Source organism: Myxine glutinosa, chromosome 1 (assembly GCF_964187855.1).
Source record: "Myxine glutinosa chromosome 1, kmMyxGlut1.1, whole genome shotgun sequence".
Lineage (NCBI taxonomy): Eukaryota > Metazoa > Chordata > Myxini > Myxiniformes > Myxinidae > Myxine > Myxine glutinosa.
The window spans coordinates 148,295,252-148,315,714 of NC_136261.1; the positions used below are offsets into that span (position 1 = coordinate 148,295,252).

Here is a 20,463-nt window from a genome sequence, read left to right on the forward strand (position 1 = left end):
CTGGAGCAGTGGAAATGCGTTATCTGGAGTGATGAATCACACTTCACCATCTGGCACTCCGACGGACGAATCTGTGTTTGGAGGATTCCAGGAGAACGCTACCTGCCCGGATGCATAGTGCCAACTGTAAAGTTTGTTGGAGGAGGAATAATGGTCTGGGGCTGTTTTTCATGGTTCGGGCTCGGCCCCTTAGTTCCAGTGAAGGGAAATCTTAACGCTACAGCATACAATGACATTCTAGACAATTGTGTGCTTCCAACTTTGTGGCAACAGTGACAGTGTGTGCCTCAAATTATTAGATTTTGGTGAAGATCCAGATGCAGATCAAGATCCGAGAATTTGTAAAGTGATTCTTTACCATTGAGAGATAAGGCAAAAAACAATATACAATGACATTCTAGACAATTGTGTGCTTCCCACGTTGTGGCAACAGTTTGGGGAAGGCCCTTTCCTGTTTCAGCATGACATTGGCCCCATGCACAACGCAAGGTCCATACAGAAATGGTTTGTCGAGATCGGTGTGGAAGAACCTGACTGGCCTGCACAGAGCCCTGACCTCAACCCCATCGAACACCTTTGGGATGAATTGGAACGCCGACTGCGAGCCAGGCCTAATCACCCAACATCAGTGCCCGACCTCACTAATGCTCGTGGCTGAATGGAAGCAATGTTCCAACATCTCGTGGAAAGCCTTCCCAGAAGAGTGGAGGCTTTTATAGCAGCAAAGGGGGGACCAACCCCATTTTAATGCGCATTATTTTGGAATGAGATGTTCGATATTCGGGTGTCCACATACTTTTGATCATTTCGTGTATACTCATTAACAAAGACGAATAAGGCATGTTCACTGCATTTCTCACAAATATGCTGCAACATTTCCCACAAATATCAGGAAACAGGTGAAGTTACCTTGAGGTGGTGTGCTGTGGTGTAAAGTCTGCCACAATCTACATAGTTGCAGCGAAAGGCCTTCTCCCCTACCTGCGTCACTCCTACTGGCCTTGAGGGCTGAAAACACAAAATCCACAAGCAACGGTACAAAAAGTGGAAAAACTATTTCTATAAGAAAACACGAAGTTGTGCAACTACGAGTTCAATTGGTGGAGAAAAATAATTGAAATCAAATCGCAAATGACACTTTCAGAAGAAATTCAAGAAAAAAAAAAACTAAGTAGTGAATACAAGTTTTGATTCATAGTATACTACTGGATTAAGAGCAGTATCTGATGTGAATCGACATATGCTAAGAAATAATGTGGCATCAGTGACACCAACAGTGGAGCTGAAGGACATTAGATGTCCGAGCACGAATTTAATAATTTTTTAAAAGGGAGGGAGGGATTTCTTTTTTGCATGTACACATAAAAATATGCAATAAATTAAATAAGACATGATTAAATAAAATGACTTCAAACATGAAGACAAGAAAAGCAAAATGGATTACAAGAAGGGAGGCTGGAGATTCAGGGTAGGTTTGAGTGGGTGAAACAAAGAATAAATTATGCTCAGAAAACTTTGCTTATCATTTATGTGGAGCCAGCAATGTCAAGATTGGCCATTAAACATTTGACGTCACGTCATATTTTTAACCAATGGCTGAATTTTGGCAATTAATCCATAATTAGAAATGGTGTAATCTACAAACCAAGCGCACCTTTCGAAGCCTGTCATTGCCAACATCATCCAACGACACTCTCTCTTCGCCTCCCGTGGTCTACAGTAGGAATGAATGACAGATACATCAAAAACCTCCGAAAATTAATCAATCACGGCCTATTTTACAGGATACTCACCTTTAAGCTGTCTATCCTGGGACTTGGACAAACAAACGGACTCAAATGTAATACCTCTCCTCTGGCGATGGTAATAACTGGTGCCGTTAAACAAGTAGCAATAATACAATCTTACAGGATAGTGACAAAGGAGGGATCGTGAAAAGGTCTATAATCAAGGCAGTCAAAAGACATACCAATTTATTTGTTTTCTATTTAAACTAGAACGGCACTCTTCGATGTCGCGACGTCGACCGATATGCCTGTGCCCACATTATATCATTATACATACTTGTACCGGGTTTGCTTCAAATCCAATCAGCTGTTGTGAAGTATCACATTTTTACACAACAAGACCTCTGACCTTTGACGTCTTGACCCCAAAATCGAATCAGTCCATCTTTGCATCATACCATATAATTTATACCAAGTTTGGTGAAAATCCCATGACTGGTTCACAAGTTAGCTCAGTAACAGAATTTTTACCCAACGGGACGTCTGACATTTGACCTTTATCATTATTATTATTATTATTTATTTATATTTATTTATTTATATTTGAAATACATGAGCTTAGGCTCGGAAAAGAGCGCACGCACGCATGGACGCACGCACACACACTGATGAGACAAACACTTAACACAGCCACTGAGCTTGGTGGAAGTGCCGTCACCACTGTCACTTCCCGGGATACTCTGGGGACCAGCGACGTCATAACAATGGCGCAGCTTTTCTCATCGAACTCAGCGGGGCATTTGGTCAAGAGAAATTTCCTCCTCCCCATGGATGCCATCCAATGGGGATTGTCCGTGCTCTATCCTTTTCAAGCAAAGAAGCAGCAAGTACCATTTTTAAAGTCTTTGGTATGACTTGAACCGGTCCAATCCGGATGGGTGTTTTTTCGGAGACACCATCTCCTTACTGGATGGCCGTTGGCTCCCCACGGGAGCTCATCCGCCCTTTACCAGGTGTTGTTTTTGGTCCTGGCAAGTGTCACAGTCACCCTGCCAACGAGCAAAGCTAGTGATGGGTGTCGGTTTAGTCGCCGACAACCCGACTATGAGGCAGGTAGCACTGGGTTACATGTTATCAGTGGCAGTCCCACAAGACTGACCTGACCACAGCTTTTGACCCCAACATCTAATCAGTTCCATATTTACATCATTATAATACCAGTACCAAGTTTGACTTGGATTCATTCAGCCGTTCTCAAGTTATAAACCTATTACAGACTCTGACTTTTGACCTCTTGACCCCAAATCAAATCAGTTCATTATTGCATCATAATACATACCTGTACCAAGTTTGATTTAGATTCCTTCAGCCGTTCTCAAGTTATCACGGCAAAGAAAACCTATCATGGGCGGACGGACAGCTGGACGGTAAACCCGAAAACATCATGGCAGTCGCCGGTGGCATGAAGTTTGTGAAAAATCTCACCATGAAGAGCATTTATTTTGTGACAGGTTTACTCACCACTGTGGCATATTGTTCCAACGCACATAAAGCATCAGAGTCTACGTTCATGATGGCCGGATGTGCTGAGCCCCGTGAATGACCATCCGGAGTGTGTGAGGCACTCGATGCCGCCAGATGGATGTATGCTGTTGTGCCATCTTCTAACTGCACAGTTTGCACTGAGATGGTATCATATCCTTCTATGGGGTATCAAGAAGAGATAAAATATCAAATAAGTGAGGAAGGCTATTATGATTGTTGACTTCAGTGCAAAACCAACAAATGAGATCAGTGTTTAAACAGAAGTCGTTACCCTTGATGGAGTAATAGATATAAGCCATTGTTCCATCTTCCAGCTGTACAGCTTGCCCATCCTCAAATCGCACACTCCCTCTTGCTGAAAATATGTGACCAAACAAAAATAATAAGCATAATGCAATTTACAATCAATGAAGAACTCTTAAGCATCTCCATGAATTTTGATGCACGGGGGGGGGGGGGGGGGGGGGGGGAGGTCAATCCTTCACCCCAAATATAACACATTATGGGTCATTCCACATAGTGATGCCCACATAGTGATAACACATTATGGGCCCGAGCCCTGGAGTTGGGCTAGCGGCTAGGGTGCCGGCTTAGGATCCTAGGATCCTAGGTTTGAATCCCGGTCGATCGCTTCACCCCAAATATAACACATTATGGGTCATTCCACATAGTGATGCCCACATAGTGATAACACATTATGGGCCCGAGCCCTGGTGTTGGGCTAGCGGCTAGGGTGCCGGCTTAGGATCCTAGGATCCTGGGTTTGAATCCCGGTCGATCGCTGAATTAACGCCAGGGGGGTTGACTCAGCCTGTCATCCTTCCGAGGTCGGCTAATTGAGTACCAGCTCACTGGTAATTCCCTGTTTGTCGTTAAAGGCGGCAAAAAGGGTTGGCGTCAGGAAGGGCATCCGGCCGTAAAACATTGCTTCAAAAAGGGGACCGAAAAACAACAACAACCACGGTTCCCGAAAAAGGCCAACCACCGCTTTGCGGGGAAAAATGGCCTCTAAAGGTGGTTTATGGGTCATTCCACACTCAAAGAAGGGATCGAATGTTTGACAGAGGCCTCAGCTTTTTCCCTTCATAAGAGCTCAACAATAAATCGATTAATTAACTGAACAAAATTTTAAGGGAAGGGAGATCCTTTAAGATCCTATAAGGGAAGGGAGAAACACCTGTTAATTAGGTTCAATTAACTAATGTGACAGTGGAAAATGGCAGAGGTGATAACAGGATATAATTCCTGTACCACTTGTAAGGTGGAAGAAGGTTTTGTTTTCACCACTCTGTCTATTTACCTGTCCGTGACCAGGAAATCTCAAAAAGTTGTGGATGGATTCGGACTAAATTTGGTGGAGGGGTTAGGTATGTAACAAGGACTAAATTATTAGATTTTGGTGAAGATCCAGATGCAGATCAAGATCCGAGAATTTGTAAAGTGATTCTTTACCATGAGAGATAAGGCAAAAAACAATATACAATGCCTTCACAAAATATTCACACCCCTTGACCTTTTTCACATTTTGTTGTGTTACAGGCTGAATTTAAAATGGATTAAATTGACTTTTTTGTTGTCACTGATCTATACATAATCTATAACCCTATTTGTGAACGTCTGTTTGTTCGGTTGTGCCTCATGAACAGCCTAAGGAAGTGACTTAGAGAGGGAAGAGGGGGTACATGGGGGGGTAACTTTTCACGACAAAAAACACTGGGCACATCAGATTTAGACTAGGGGCGTGCCTAAGGGGGGTGGCAGCGGGTGTGCCCAAGGGGCGTGGCTTCCTCTGACTATAAAAAGCCCACTACACACATGTGACTATCTATTTTCCGGGCAACGCCGGGTAACTCTGCTTGTACTCCATAATGTCAAAGTGGAATTTTATTTTCGAATTTTTCACAAAATTAAAAATGAAAAGCTGAAATGTCTTGAGTTTTAAGTATTCAACCCCTTTGCAATGATACTCCAAATTGAGCTCAGGTGCATCCAATTTCCTTTTATCATCCTTAAGATTTCTCTACAACTTGATTAGATTCCACCTGTGGCCAATTCAATTGATTGGACATGATTTAGAAAGAAACACACCTTTCTGTACAAGGGCCCATAGTTCACAGTACATGTCGAAGCAGATACTCGACAGTGAAGTCCAAGGAACTGTCCGTGTAAGCTCAGGTGCATCAATATCTCACTCTCTGTCCGTAATAAAGCCTCCTCACTCTCTGCAGACCTGAACAAAATCAGACTGGTCAAACAAGTGAAACATGTCTTTCAATCCTGACAAATCTCACACTCTCACAATGTCTCTCCGAAAAGACCGACTGGACAACCCTCCCATCTACTTTCTCAACAATCCTCTCCAAGAAGTTCTGTCACTCAAGCTTTTGGGCCTCACTATCTGCCATGATCTTTCCTGGGAAAACCACATTTCCAAGCTGGCCTCCAAAGCCAGTCGCCGACTGGGCATCCTCCGTCGTGCGAAGTCCTTCCTTGGCACACCTGAGCTCCTCACCACATACAAGGCTTTCATCCGCAGCTCTATGGAATACTGGTCTCCCCTCTGGGCTGGTGTTCCTGCCTCACACCTAGCTCGGCTTCACGCTGTTGAAACCAAAGCTTTCAGAATCATTGGAATCTCCCGCGATGAAGCTAACTCCGAGGGCCTTTCACTCACTCACTGCAGGCAGGTTGGTGGTCTTTCTGTCTTCTTCAGACTCCTCTGCGGCCTAGCTCCCCCAGCTCTGTCTGTGCTCTGTCCCCCAAATATTCCTACAGGTCGCACAAGATCTGCCAGCAACCCTCTTATGGTGAAGAACCATCTTTAGAGGCCATTTTTCCCCACAGAGCAGGGGTTGGCCTGTTTCGGGCACCTTGATCCCCTTTTTGAAGCAATGTTTTATGGCGGGCTGCCCTTCCAGCTGCCAACCCTGTTATTCGCCTCTTGCGACACACAGGGAATTAATTACCAGTGAACTGGTACACAATTTGCCAACCTCAGAAGGATGACAGGCTGAGTCAAGGCAACCCTCTTATGGTGAAACTGCCAAAATCAAGATTCTCTGCTCACCTTCACTCTTTCATTTCCCTTTTCTCCCGCCTCTGGAACAAACTCCCCCACTCTCTTCAATCCCACTCCGCCCTCCAGGTCTTTAAAACAGCTGTTCACCATCATCTCTTATCTTCCCCCATCCAAAACCTTGATCTTTTCTACCCCCGTTAATTCACCCCAGATCCATTTTTTTGAAATACGGACTTCTTTGCTGGAAGTCCTAGCAGTGTCCATGTGTTTTATACCTCTCCCACCCCTGCCCCCCACCCCCTTCCCCTGCCTTCTCCCCCCAAGCCCTCTTCCTCCCACAGATCTCCCGATGTCCCTGTTCTCTACTATTGTACTTGTGTGCTTCCCTCTCTCTCCCCATCTGGTCTCCTGCTCCCTTTATCATGTTTTATATGTCAGTTTGTTTTTTGTGTGATTAATGTTAGCTCTTACACGAGCCTCAATGTTGTATACAAAAAAAACAATACAAATAGAATTGTGAGGAGGCATCGATCTGGGGAAGGGTATAAAACAATTTCTAGCGTTGAAAGTTCTGAAGAGCACAGTGAGCTACATTATTAGGAAATGGAAAAAATATGGAACTACCCGGACTCATCCTAGAGCTGCCCTCCTGACCAAACTGAGCAACGGGGTAAGAAAGATCTTGGTCAGGGAGGTGATCAAGAACCCAATGACCACTCTGACAGAACTACAGAGTTCCTTGACTGAGACGGGAAAACCTGCCGGAAGGACAACAGTCTCTACAGGGCTTCACAAATCTAGGCTTTATGAGAGAGTGGCCATATGGAAGCCATTCCTGAGAAAAAGGCACATGACAGCATGCCTAGAGTTTGTAAAAAGGCACCTGAAAGACTCTCAGAGCACGAGACAAAATATTCTGTGGTCTGATTGGATAAAAATGGAACTCTTTGGCCTGAATGCAAAGCACAACATCTGGCAGAAATAGAGCTCAGCTCAACACTCATCCAACGCCACCCTCACCGTGGAGCATGGTGGTGAGAGCATTATGCTATGGGCATGCTTTTCAGTGGCAGGGATTGGGAGACTTGTAATGATAAAGGGAACAATGAATTGAGCCAAATACAGGCAAATCCTTGAGGAGAACCTGCTTCAGAGTGCAAAATAACTTACACTGTGGCGAAGATTTACATTCCAACAGGACAATGACGCAAAGCATGCAGCCAAAGCAACACTGGAATGGCTTCAGAACAACAATGTGAAAGTCCTTCAATGACCCAGCCACATACCCTACTTTAATCACATTGAGAACCTGTGGACAGACTTGAAGATTACTGTTCACCGACGCGCCCCATCCAACTTGACAGAGCTTGAGCAAATCTACAAGGAAGAATGGGAGAAACTCCCCAAATCCAGATGTGCAAAGCTTATACAGAAGAACAACCACAGCTGTAATCGCTGCCAAAGGCGCTTCTACGAAGTATTGACTCAGAGCGTTGAATACTGATGTAAATTAGATATTTCTGTGTTTCACTTTTAATTTTGTAAAAACAAAATCAATAGAAAATTCCACTTTGACATTATGCGGTATTATTTGTTGATCAGGGTCAAAAAAAATCTCAATTTAATCCATTTTAAATTCAAGCTTTAACAATAAAATGTGAAAAAGGTCAATGGGTGTGACTACTTTCTGGAGGCAATGTATAGCAAGATATCTCAAAAAGCTGTGGACAGATTCGGACAAAACTGGGTGGACAGGTTGGGTGTGTGACAAGAAGAAAAATCGATTCGATTTTGGTGACGATCCGAATACCGATCCGGACACGACAATATTTGAAATTTCAAAGCGATTATTCACCATTGAGTGCGAGGGGCAAAAAACGATATAAAGCACAATATTTCAAAACGCTGTGGATGACTTGTGACAAAGCTAGGTGGATGAGTTGGTTAGGCGACAATAATAATAAGCCGACTACATTTTAGTTAAGGTGTGGATCCAGATATGACCGAGCAGTGGGATAAAAACGTGCACCGTTCAGCCTGGCGGAGGTATGCTCTCTGCTGATGCCGTTCTAGTTGTCCACGAGGACAAACCCCTCAATGCCCAACCAAAAATAAAAATAACAAGTCAGGAGACGACGATGGTTCACGAGCGAGCGGTATTCAATGACAAAGGACGGACTATAACCGAAACAGGCCCGGACAGGCCAGGCCTGGAAATGTCAAAACGAAGGTTACTGGCCTTGAAATGAGATAGAAAATAATGTATAATCAGTTCTGAGGTTAGTTAGCTACACAATACCGAAAATTCGGTGAAAAATGAAGAAAAAAAAAAAAATCGAGCTCCGTGGGGCTAGACACATGACATTGGCCGAACCAAATATCGAAACCCCTGTCAGATTCCACCAAACCCCTCGGAGAAGATGTAGCTTGAACTCAATTACCCCCTAAAAAGACATCTTTTTTGGGCGTGGCTCCGCCAACAATGGGCGCAATACGCCCACTCCAGGCAGGACACAACTAGATCATGATATCAACCTCCCACCCAAGTTTCATCAGGATCGGATGATATCATCGGGTAGTTATGCTGCGGAGACAGACAGACACAGACACAGACACGACGAATATAGTGGTCACTTGATAACCCGTGAACCAATACTGGTGTTTCACATGCAGAGCAATCCCGAAATGTGTGTGCCGTCCATCAGAAGGACGTTAAGTTGGAAGACCGGTCTGTCAGCAATGCACATTGGAGGATCTTAAAGATCCCCCCCATTGTTCGAAAAGAGAAGGAATGTTATCAACGGCACCCTGAAAAAAAATACCAACTTCTTGCCCTGACTGACTGTTCAAAAGCGAACCACAAACAACCCGGCATAACCCTTACCAATAAAGTACTTCAGCAGGACTCACCCCGTCAAGAGGATGGTACATTGAAGATAACGAGTGAGGTACCCGTGCTATGCACGGGTGGGAGGCCAGAAGCAAACAGACAATGCAGAAACGGCGAATGCTGAAGCATGAAACCAATAAATTCCACATTCCTGTAGCACCTTCAGTCGCACGTCAGACATGGACAGCAAGTTCGTGAAGGACTTCCATGAAAAACGTACCCGTACGCAAACAAACCGGTACATTCACGTATAGAATCGTGGGACCGTGGCGAATCTGCATATGGCGATCCGCAAATTTCACGTTCAGAAAGTAGAAACCATCACGGCATTTCGTCATTCACTTGAACTTGATATCTCTTTTTTCATTCCAAACAGCATAACTCCAATCACAAATTAAATAGCATTAATACAAAAAATAAACTTTAACAACATTGTTAATGTTTCCTTCATTGTAAAAACTACCAAGTCAACAGTTAAAAGGATTTTGAGCCGATACGTGTTGCGGCCTTGGCAAGATCGATGGAGACAGCGATCTGTTAGCTTATACACCACCCAAATAGCTAAGTGGAATTCTCTCATGTAGAGATTAAACCCACGTCGTTTGAACTTTGGCGGAGGTCATTATTTACTTTTAATGATGTTTATATACGAATCAAAAAGAATATAATTGGTTTTGGGTTGTCCTTTCCGCATATCTCATGGGATTGTGAGTTGGAGAGACGACCGTGATGGCGGGGAGGGGGTTGGCATTCTCTTAAGCAGGGATTCAACCCATGTCCTTGTAGTCCGAGGTCATTATTTTTAACTGTGCGTTGTCATTCGTCAGGTTGCGATCGGTGCAGCCGTTTGTGTGGTACCCGGGAAAATAACGTTATGCAGGAGTCCAAACCTGAAAATGATGGAGACCAAAGCTGAAATTGGAAAAACAATATAACCTATTTTACTCCAGGGGGTCCCAGGAGTACCCACCCAAAATATCGTTGCGATTGGTTCAGCCGTTTTTGCGGTACCTGGGAACGGACAGACGGACGGACAGACGGACATTTGGTGAATTATAGTAAGATGATATGGGAAAACAAAATATAACAATGATCCACCATTTACCCAATATACAACATCCAACACAAAAAAACAATCATCCACAAAGCCAATGAAGAACAGAAGCTGTGACATGATTTTCAGAAAACAGAAATTTATCTGCACAAAGCAAAGTCATGTCAACTCCTGAAGCATATAAAATGGTTAACAATAAAGAAAAATTTTAAATAATCAATCACAGACACTCATGCAAAAAGTATCAAATGATACAAACTAAAAAGGAAAAGAAAGCGATTTGTTTTAATTGGAAAAAATAACAAGTGAATCCTCTTGGATTGCGCTGAGGTTCGGGCATGGAATTTCTAGGAGGAAGTATAATTTGTATGCAATGAAAGTACATGTAATATGGGATCGAGTAAGATCGAGTAAGCTTCACCAGTGCGCGTGCGCGAATTTACGTCTCGTCGGCAGCGAGAAGGCGTTCCCCAACACGAACCAATCAGGAACTGCCACGCCCACTTATATGATCTCAGAATTCCTGTGACAGGAATTAGCGTTACACTGGCTGGAAGTCATTCGCTAGAGGCGCTTCCTCAGCGCCAATCACCAGTGCGCGTGCGCGAATTTACGTCACGTCGGCAGCGAGAAGGCGTTGCCCAACACGAACCAATCAGGAACTGCCACGCCCACTTATATGATCTCAGAATTCCTGTGACAGGAATTAGCGTTACACTGGCTGGAAGTCAATCGCTAAAGGCGCTTCCTCAGCGCCAATAATTGGAGATTGTTTCAATAGATTTACTACAAATGAATATGAAGAGAGATGCCAGAGGGGAATGAATAAATTTCAGCCTTTTAAGTAATTCAAACCATTTCTTTCAATGACACCAAACAGTCCCATATTGTGGGGTCTGCCAAATAACATTTTGTGGAAGGAATCTACATCCTTGTTGATTGAACCAGCTCTGTCCAGGCCTGATGTTTGAGTAAGGTAGGAAGTTGTGATTTCTGCAGGGTGCTGGAAATAACTCGCCTATGCTTCACAAAGTACACCATGAGATCTTTAACATCCACCACCGACCAATACTGGCAGAGGACCTATAGTTTAACGTCCTTCCCAAGGACAGCACAGGCAGTGATACAGGCCTTGCCTCAGGGTGACAGCTAAAAAAATCTGGATAAAACTTCAAATCTACACTACTCAGACAGCTCAAATATGAGTGTGCATACATGTTACATACCTCTTGGTTATACTGCCAGCCAAAATTTACAATAATTTTAAAAGTAAAAATAAATGAAAAATAGCATTTTAAAAAATTGACTTATCTTCTTTTAAATTTACAATTGAAATTTTTTTTTTTCTTCTACTAAAAGGAGCAGCGGCCATCCGTTCATCACACATTATTCTCAAGGGTTCCTGCTGTTACAGAATAAATATAGGGGCAATACCCCTGGTGCCCACCTGGTAGAATAAACAGTATACTGCACAGACTAAAGGTATTTTAAACCAATTTCAATGGTTGTGAGAAGACAGGGCAGCATGTAGAATCATACAAACATAATCATAAGACTTTAAACAAAGAAAAAAATACCTAGTTTGGGGGGCAACCCCATATACCTCCTCAGACCCAAGTTTTTCTAATGCCTTGAACAAACATTGGTACATCATGGGTGACTAAGGTTGTGGTGAAGTTTCATCGAAATTGTGTGTGTCGTTTCTGAGAAGAAAGCAAATACCTATTTTGGGGGGCAACCCCTTGTAGACCCCTAAAGGGGCAGATTTTTTTTAATGCCGTGAACAAACTTTGGTACATCACGGGTGATGAAGGTTGTGGTCAAGTTTCATCAAATTAGTGTGTGTAGTTTCAGAGGAAAAAGCAAATTCCTATGTTGGGGGTCAAATCTGGATCGACTTTGACCCCGGCAAATCCCCTTAGACCGCGACTTTTTTTTAATGCCGTGAACAAACTTTAGTCACAACACAACAAATATCATTTGTGCCAAATTTGCTCGCAATCCCATCAGCGGTTTCGGAGAAGAAGTTTCAAGTGTTTACGGACTGACGGACGACGCGCCATAGTATAAGCTCCCCTGAACTGCGTTCCAGGTGAGCTAATAAGAATGTTGCTGTTGGAAAGCTAACAATCCATTTACTTGGTTTGGAAAGCTAATAATCCCTTTACTTGGTGAGAAAGCTAACAATGCATTTATTTGGTGAGAAGTTAATAATCCATTTACTTGGTTAGAAAGTTAATAATCCATTTACTTGGTTAGAAAGCGAACAATCCATTTACTTGGTTAGAAAGCTAATTATCCATTTACTTGGTTAGAAAGCTAACAATCCATTTACTTGGTTAGAAAGCTAATAATCCATTTACTTGGTGAGAAAGCTAACAATCCATTTACTTGGTTGGAAAGCTAATAATCCATTTACTTGGTTAGAAAGTTAATAATCCATTTACTTGGTTAGAAAGTTAATAATCCATTTACTTGGTGAGAAAGCTAACAATCCATTTACTTGGTTAGAAATCTAACAATCCATTTACTTGGTTAGAAAGCTAACAATCCATTTACTTGGTTAGAAAGCTAACAATCCATTTACTTGGTTAGAAAGCTAATAATCCATTTACTTGGTGAGAAAGCTAAAAATCCATTTACTTGGTTAGAAAGCTAATAATCCATTTATTTGGTGAGAAAGCTAACAATCCATTTGCTTGGTTAGAAAGCTAATAATCCATTTACTTGGTTAGAAATCTAACAATCCATTTACTTGGTTAGAAAGCTAATAATCCATTTACTTGGTTAGAAAGTTAATAATCCATTTACTTGGTTGGAAAGCTAATAATCCATTTACTTGGTGAGAGAGCTAACAATCCATTTACTTGGTTAGAAATCTAACAATCCATTTACTTGGTTAGAAAGCTAATAATCCATTTACTTGGTGAGAAAGCTAAAAATCCATTTACTTGGTTAGAAAGCTAATAATCCATTTACTTGGTTAGAAAGCTAATAATCCATTTACTTGGTTAGAAAGTTAATAATACATTTACTTGGTTAGAAAGCTAACAATCCATTTACTTGGTGAGAAAGCTAATAATCCATTTACTTGGTTAGAAAGCTCATGATCCATTTACTTGGTTAGAAAGCTAACAATCCATTTACTTGGTTGGAAAGTTAATAATCCATTTACTTGGTTAGAAAGCTAACAATCCATTTACTTGGTTAGAAAGCTAACAATCCATTTACTTGGTTAGAAAGCTAACAATCCATTTACTTGGTTGGAAAGCTAATAATCCATTTACTTGGTTAGAAAGCTAACAATCCATTTACTTGGTTAGAAAGCTAACAATCCATTTACTTGGTTGGAAAGCTAATAATCCATTTACTTGGTTAGAAAGCTAACAATCCATTTACTTGGTTAGAAAGCTAACAATCCATTTACTTGGTTGGAAAGCTAATAATCCATTTACTTGGTTAGAAAGCTAACAATCCATTTACTTGGTTAGAAAGCTAATAATCCATTTACTTGGTTAGAAAGCTAATAATCCATTTACTTGGTTAGAAAGCTAACAATCCATTTACTTGGTTGGAAAGCTAACAATCCATTTACTTGGTTAGAAAGCTAACAATCCATTTACTTGGTTAGAAAGCTAACAATCCATTTACTTGGTTAGAAAGCTAACAATCCATTTACTTGGTTGGAAAGCTAATAATCCATTTACTTGGTTAGAAAGCTAACAATCCATTTACTTGGTTAGAAAGCTAACAATCCATTTACTTGGTTGGAAAGCTAACAATCCATTTACTTGGTTAGAAAGCTAACAATCCATTTACTTGGTTAGAAAGTTAATAATCCATTTACTTGGTTGGAAAGCTAATAATTAATTTACTTGGTTAGAAAGCTAATAATCCATTTACTTGGTTGGAAAGCTAATAATCCATTTACTTGGTTAGAAAGCTAACAATCCATTTACTTGGTTAGAAATCTAACAATCCATTTACTTGGTTAGAAAGTTAATAATCCATTTACTTGGTTAGAAAGCTAATAATCCATTTACTTGTTTGGAAAGCTAATAATCCATTTACTTGGTTAGAAAGCTAACAATCCATTTGCTTGGTTAGAAAGCTAACAATCCATTTACTTGGTTAGAAAGCTAACAATCCATTTACTTGGTTAGAAAGTTAATAATCCATTTACTTGGTTAGAAAGTTAATAATCCATTTACTTGGATAGAAAGCTAATAATCCATTTACTTGGTTGGAAAGCTAATAATCCATTTACTTGGTTAGAAAGCTAACAATCCATTTACTTGGTTAGAAAGCTAACAATCCATTTACTTGAAACTAAAGAAATAATTGTGTCCGTTTAATGATAAAAATTCCCGTTTAAAACACCATCTTTCCTTGAGGGGAGAGGAAGAAGAGGGATTTGGAGGTTAATGCAGCGGTTCCAATGGCAAAATTTATTATTTTTAGAAAACAGCAGGAACCTTTTAAAACAAGCATTCTGAGTATTGCGCTGCAATGCATGTCTTCTACCAAAGTTCAAAGTGCCATAACTTTGTTCAAAATGATCGAATATGCAAATTTATGCACGGTTGATGCTGGTTTTCAAACTCGATCTGAGGTATGCCGAGACACGTGTCACGCCTCGCCTCGTTGATAAGCCTGCAAGGTCGCTCCATGGAGCGGCCTGCACGTATTGCACTGTGTGAATTATATAAATTATTACCAACTCACGGTCTGAAGTACTAGCGATTCAAGAGATATCCATTTTTTTATGGCACATTGGAGAAGCCAATGCGAGGTTTCTTCTTCCTCAGCTTGTCACAACTCTGTCAAATGCGATCGAGTTAAAAAAAGTCAGAATTTGACCAAATCTGTTTTATTCGTTTGTTAATATACCTCAGCTATTGACAAATCTTAAATTAGAATTTTATTTGAGGTTAAAATGACCGCGACAGGTCGTGTCCAACGATGCTTTCAGTCTGTACATGTGATAAATAATTAAATCCGCACACTTGAAGCCTCTTCTTCTTCATGCAATAACAACTTCTAGCTTCCAGACCGTACATCCAATCATCTTGAAAATTTGCAAACTTGTTACTCTTCATGACTTCTACTATAGTATGAAGTTTCACGTCGATCAATAAAGCGATTCAAGAGATATCCATTTTTTAAACATTTTCGTTTAATTAACGATATCTGCCAAACCACGTGAGCTATCGCAAATTCCAAAAGGACATTTTAGTAGACTGACATGCGGAACAGATTTGTGAAGTTTCCCCTCGATTGGATCAGAAATGAGGGAGGGGCTCGGTTTTAAAGGTTCATGCTTAAAAACGTCATAACTCTGAAACCATGTGACGCATGACGTCATGCTCGCTGACTTTTTTGTTCGTCATGGGTATGCGATCCTGCCTGTAAAGTTTGGCCTCGATCTGTTCAGCCGTTGCAGAGAAAAAGGGGTTTTCGTGTTTTCACTAAAAACAATATGGCGCCCGAACCACGTGACGCCATAATTACCATTAAAATATTCTACAGACCGAGTCCCTCCTATGGTGAAAATTTGATTTCAATCGGTCCTATTATTGCAGAGAAAATTTTTTTTAAAGGAAATTAAAACTGAAAATGGCACTGAGTTAAGGATCATCAGAATTATCAGAATTCCCAAAGTTCAAAGTGCCATAACTTTGTCAAAACTGATCGAAACGTCGTGAAGTTCGAACTTGATCTGTAACTTATCATGAGGAAACGATGTGCCAAGTTTGAAATCATTAGCATTAAGCGTTTAGAAAAAAAGTCCGGCAAACTGTTCTTTGCGTGACGGACTGACGGACTGACAGACTGACAGACAGACTGACGGACGGAGGGACGGCGTGCAAATCTAGAGTCCCCTCCGGTGTACACTAGTAGGGGACTAATAAGCGACGTACCAACTTCGAATCTGGTGTGGGTGTATCTAGGCATAAGGAAGAACGCTATTGAAAATTGGGTCGCCACATCAAAATCCAAGATGGCCGCCACCATATATATATATATATATGTCTGAACCTTGGGAGCAGAATATCTTGAAAAATAAGCGAAGTACCAACTTCTAATCTCGTGTTTGCATGTATCTAGGCATAAGGAAGAACCCTATTGAAAATTGGGTCGCCACTTCAAAATCCAAGATGGCCGCCACCATGTATGTCTGATGCCATGTATGTCTGAACCTTGTGAGCTGAATATCTTGAAAAACAAGCATTCTGAGTATTGCGCTGCAATACATGTCCCCTACCAAAGTTCAAAGTGCCATAACTTTGTCAAAAATGATCGAATATGCAAATTTATGCACGGTTGATGCTGGTTTTCAAACTTGATCTGAGGTATGCTGAGACACGTGTGTCACGCCTCGCCTGGTTGATAAGCCCGCAAGGTCGCTCCGTGGAGCGGCCTGCACGTATTGCACTGTGTGAATTATATAAATTATTACCAACTCACGGTCTGAGGTACTCGCGATTCAAGAGATATCCATTTTTTTATGGCACATTGGAGAAGCCAATGCGAGGTTTCTTCTTCCTCAGCTTGTCACAACTCTGTCAAATGCGATCGAGTTAAAAAAGTCAGAATTTGACCAAATCTGTTTTATTCGTTTATTAATATACCTCAGCTATTGACAAATCTTAAATTAGAATTTTATTTGAGGTTAAAATGACCGCGACAGGTCATGTCCAACGATGCTTTCAGTCTGTACATGTGATAAATAATTAAATCCGCACACTTGACGCCTCTTCACGCAATAACAACTTCTAGCTTCCAGACCGTACATCCAATCATCTTGAAATTTTGCACACTTGTTACTCTTCATGACTTCTACTATAGTATGAAGGTTCACGTCGATCAATAAAGCGATTCAAGAGATATCCATTTTTTAAATACTTTCGTTTAATTAACGATATCTGCCAAACCACGTGAGCTATCGCAAATTCCAAAAGGACATTTTAGTAGACCGACATGCGGAACAGATCTGTGAAGTTTCCCCTCGATTGGATCAAAAATGAGGGAGGGGCTCGGTTTTAAAGGTTCATGCTTAAAAACGTCATAACTCTGAAACCATGTGACGCATGACGTCATGCTCGCTGACTTTTTTGTTTGTCATGGGTATGCGATTATGCCTGCAAAGTTTGGCCTCGATCTGTTCAGCCGTTGCAGAGAAAAATGGGTTTCCGTGTTTTCACGAAAAACAATATGGCGTCCGAACCACGTCACCTGTGACGTCATAATTACCATTAAAATATTATCCACACCGAGTCCCTCCTATCGTGAAAATTTGATCTCAATCGGTCCTATTATTGCAGAGAAATTTTTTTTTAAAGGAAATTAAAACTTAAAATGGCACTGAGTTAAGGATCATCAGAATTATCAGAATTCCCAAAGTTCAAAGTGCCATAACTTTGTCAAAAATGATCGAAACGTCGTGAAGTTCGAACTTAATCTGTAGCTTATCATGAGGAAACGATGTGCCAAGTTTGAAATCATTAGCATTAAGCGTTTAGAAAAAAAGTCTGGAAAACTGTTCTTTGCGTGACGGACTGACGGACTGACAGACTGACGGACTGATGGACTGCAAACCTATAGTCCCCTCCGGTGTACACCGGTAGGGGGACTAACAAGCATTCTGAGTATTGCGCTGCAATACATGTCCCTACCGGCAGTCTGTCATCTGGAAAACTGTTGGAGAAATTACAAAAGTTCAAAGTGCCATAACTTTGTCAAAAATGGTCAGAACGTTGTGAAGTTCGAACTTGATCTGTAACTTATCATGAGGAAACGATGTGCCAAGTTTGAAATCATTAGCGTTAAGAGTTTGGAAAAAAAGGTCCGGAAAACTGTTCTTTGCGTGACGGACTGACGGACTGACAGACGGAGTGCAAACCTATAGTCCCCTCCGGTGCACACCGGTAGGGGACTAATAAAGCGTGACGGACACAGAGGGAGCACACAAACAACAACAACAACAACAACAACCACAGCAACAGCAACAGTTACAGTTACGTGTTATGAAATATATTTTTTGTGTGTGTTCACTTCATTTTACATCCTCAGAGAATCCAAGATAGACATGCAGTATCTTTGTGAAATGCACCATGCTGTCTTGGGATCAAACCTGTCAGCAAAGCAATGGGTACGCACGGTTAGATCAAACGAAACTGCCTGAAAAACAACCCTGGTTGATATTTTTGTGGCATCAGTGGGAATCAAAGTAAAGAAATCTGGTTATTTTATATAACCTATTGATCAATAACGATGCACAAAAGCAGAAATAACAATTGGTAGAGGTCCAGTACATCCAAATGATATCAGCAAGTCAACAAGCAATTAAATAACGAAACAGATAAACAGGAAAAGATCATACCTTCACTTCCACCAACAGCTATCTGCCTAATTTCCGTTGGCTTCAGATGCGTACTGTCAACCTCCACTTCCTGGTTTGACTGTGCAAGCAACAACCCTACAATGAAAGATTATAAAATACACCGATTTGACCTCATTGTGCAGAGTTAAGAAGTTTCATTTCAAAGTCAAATACTCAGTTAGACACTTACCGATCACTTCTTGCTCACTAGAACTCAGCACCGAATCGTCTAACATCTTCTGTCCATTTCCCACATCGGGGCTCCCTTCTTCGTCCATAATCGATCGCAACGACTCCCCCGAGGAACCTTTTCCCAGATGAAATCACCTGATCAACACACAGCAAATCACAACACTGATTGCCAAGTTATAGTCTGCTTTAAAAATCACCACCATGCATTCTAATGGCTAAAGCAATGCATTGGTGTAACATGTGCATCGTCCATTGGAAGGACAATCAGGCCAGAGGCCCAGTCTGCAGGCACTAGGCATTGGCGGACATTAGTTAAAGATCCCTCCTCGTCATCCATGAAAGGTAGGTGAGGTATCATTGGCATCCTCAACAAATACCATAATTCCTGCCACTCTCAGGCAAACATCAAGACTGACCAGGAAATTGCAGAAAGAGTTGGGCCACAATCATTCCCCCACAGCTGATATCAACAAGCCGCTCAAGTCTCAGCAGGTTTCTTTGCACATTAAGCTCCAGTACCTTGCTCAAGCAATGAGGGTTGATAAAAATAATAATAATAATAATAATAATAATAATAATAAAACGTCAAAGCAGAATATCAAATGCAATTGCCGAGTTGAAAGCTTAAAACCAATCTACAAGACGGCTTTGCTTTAACATGAGTTTGGCCATCAACTTTGACAGGCCACGGTGTGCTATTTTGACAGGCGATGGTGTGCTATTTTGACAGGCCACATTTTGACAGGCCACAGTGTGCTATTTTGACAGGCCACAGTGTGCCATTTTGACAGGCCACATTTTGACAGGCCACATTTTGAGGCCACATTTTGAGGCCACATTTTGAGAGGCCACATTGACAGGCCACAGTGTGCTATTTTGACAGGCCACATTTTGACAGGCCACATTTTGACAGGCCACATTTTGAGGCCACATTTTGAGAGGCCACATTTTGACAGGCCACATTGACAGGCCACAGTGTGCTATTTTGACAGGCCACGGTGTGCTATTTTGACAGGCCACAGTGTGCTATTTTGACAGGGCACAGTGTGCTATTTTGACAGGCCACGGTGTGCTATTTTGACAGGCCACGGTGTGCTATTTTGACAGGCCACGGTGTGCTATTTTGACAGGCCACGGTGTGCTATTTTGACAGGCCACGGTGTGCTATTTTGACAGGCCACGGTGTGCTATTTTGACAGGCCACGGTGTGCTATTTTGACAGGGCACGGTGTGCTATTTTGACAGGGCACGGTGTGCTATTTTGACAGGGCACGGTGTGCTATTTTGACAGGGCACGGTGTGCTATTTTGACAGGCCACGGTGTGCTATTTTGACAGGCCACAGTGTGCTATTTTGACAGGGCACGGTGTGCTATTTTGACAGGGCACGGTGTGCTATTTTGACAGGGCACGGTGTGCTATTTTGACAGGCCACGGTGTGCTATTTTGACAGGCCACGGTGTGCTATTTTGACAGGCCACGGTGTGCTATCTTGACAGGCGACGGTGTGCTACCTTGACAGGCGACGGTGTGCTATCTTGACAGGCCACGGTGTGCTATCTTGACAGGCGATGGTGTGCTATTTTGACAGGCCACATTTTGACAGGCCACAGTGTGCTATTTTGACAGGCCACATTTTGACAGGCCACATCTT

At 41.8% G+C, this 20,463-nt stretch overlaps 1 protein-coding gene across 3 annotated transcripts in view; it reads right to left on the reverse strand.

The window, feature by feature from the left end:
• Nucleotides 1-20,463, reverse strand: part of LOC137429626 (zinc finger protein 143) — a 101,052-nt gene that overhangs the window by 74,740 nt on the left and 5,849 nt on the right. For all 3 annotated transcript variants that reach the window (XM_078777965.1, XM_068119701.2, XM_078777962.1), the window contains exons 2-7: nucleotides 18,809-18,945; nucleotides 18,619-18,714; nucleotides 3,544-3,627; nucleotides 3,249-3,430; nucleotides 1,655-1,714; nucleotides 910-1,008 (exon numbers count right to left, since the gene is read on the reverse strand). In XM_078777965.1, coding sequence (XP_078634091.1) covers nucleotides 910-1,008; nucleotides 1,655-1,714; nucleotides 3,249-3,430; nucleotides 3,544-3,627; nucleotides 18,619-18,714; nucleotides 18,809-18,896 — 609 coding nt within the window. In that variant the 5' untranslated portion in view covers nucleotides 18,897-18,945. The remainder of the gene's footprint in view (nucleotides 1-909; nucleotides 1,009-1,654; nucleotides 1,715-3,248; nucleotides 3,431-3,543; nucleotides 3,628-18,618; nucleotides 18,715-18,808; nucleotides 18,946-20,463) is intronic.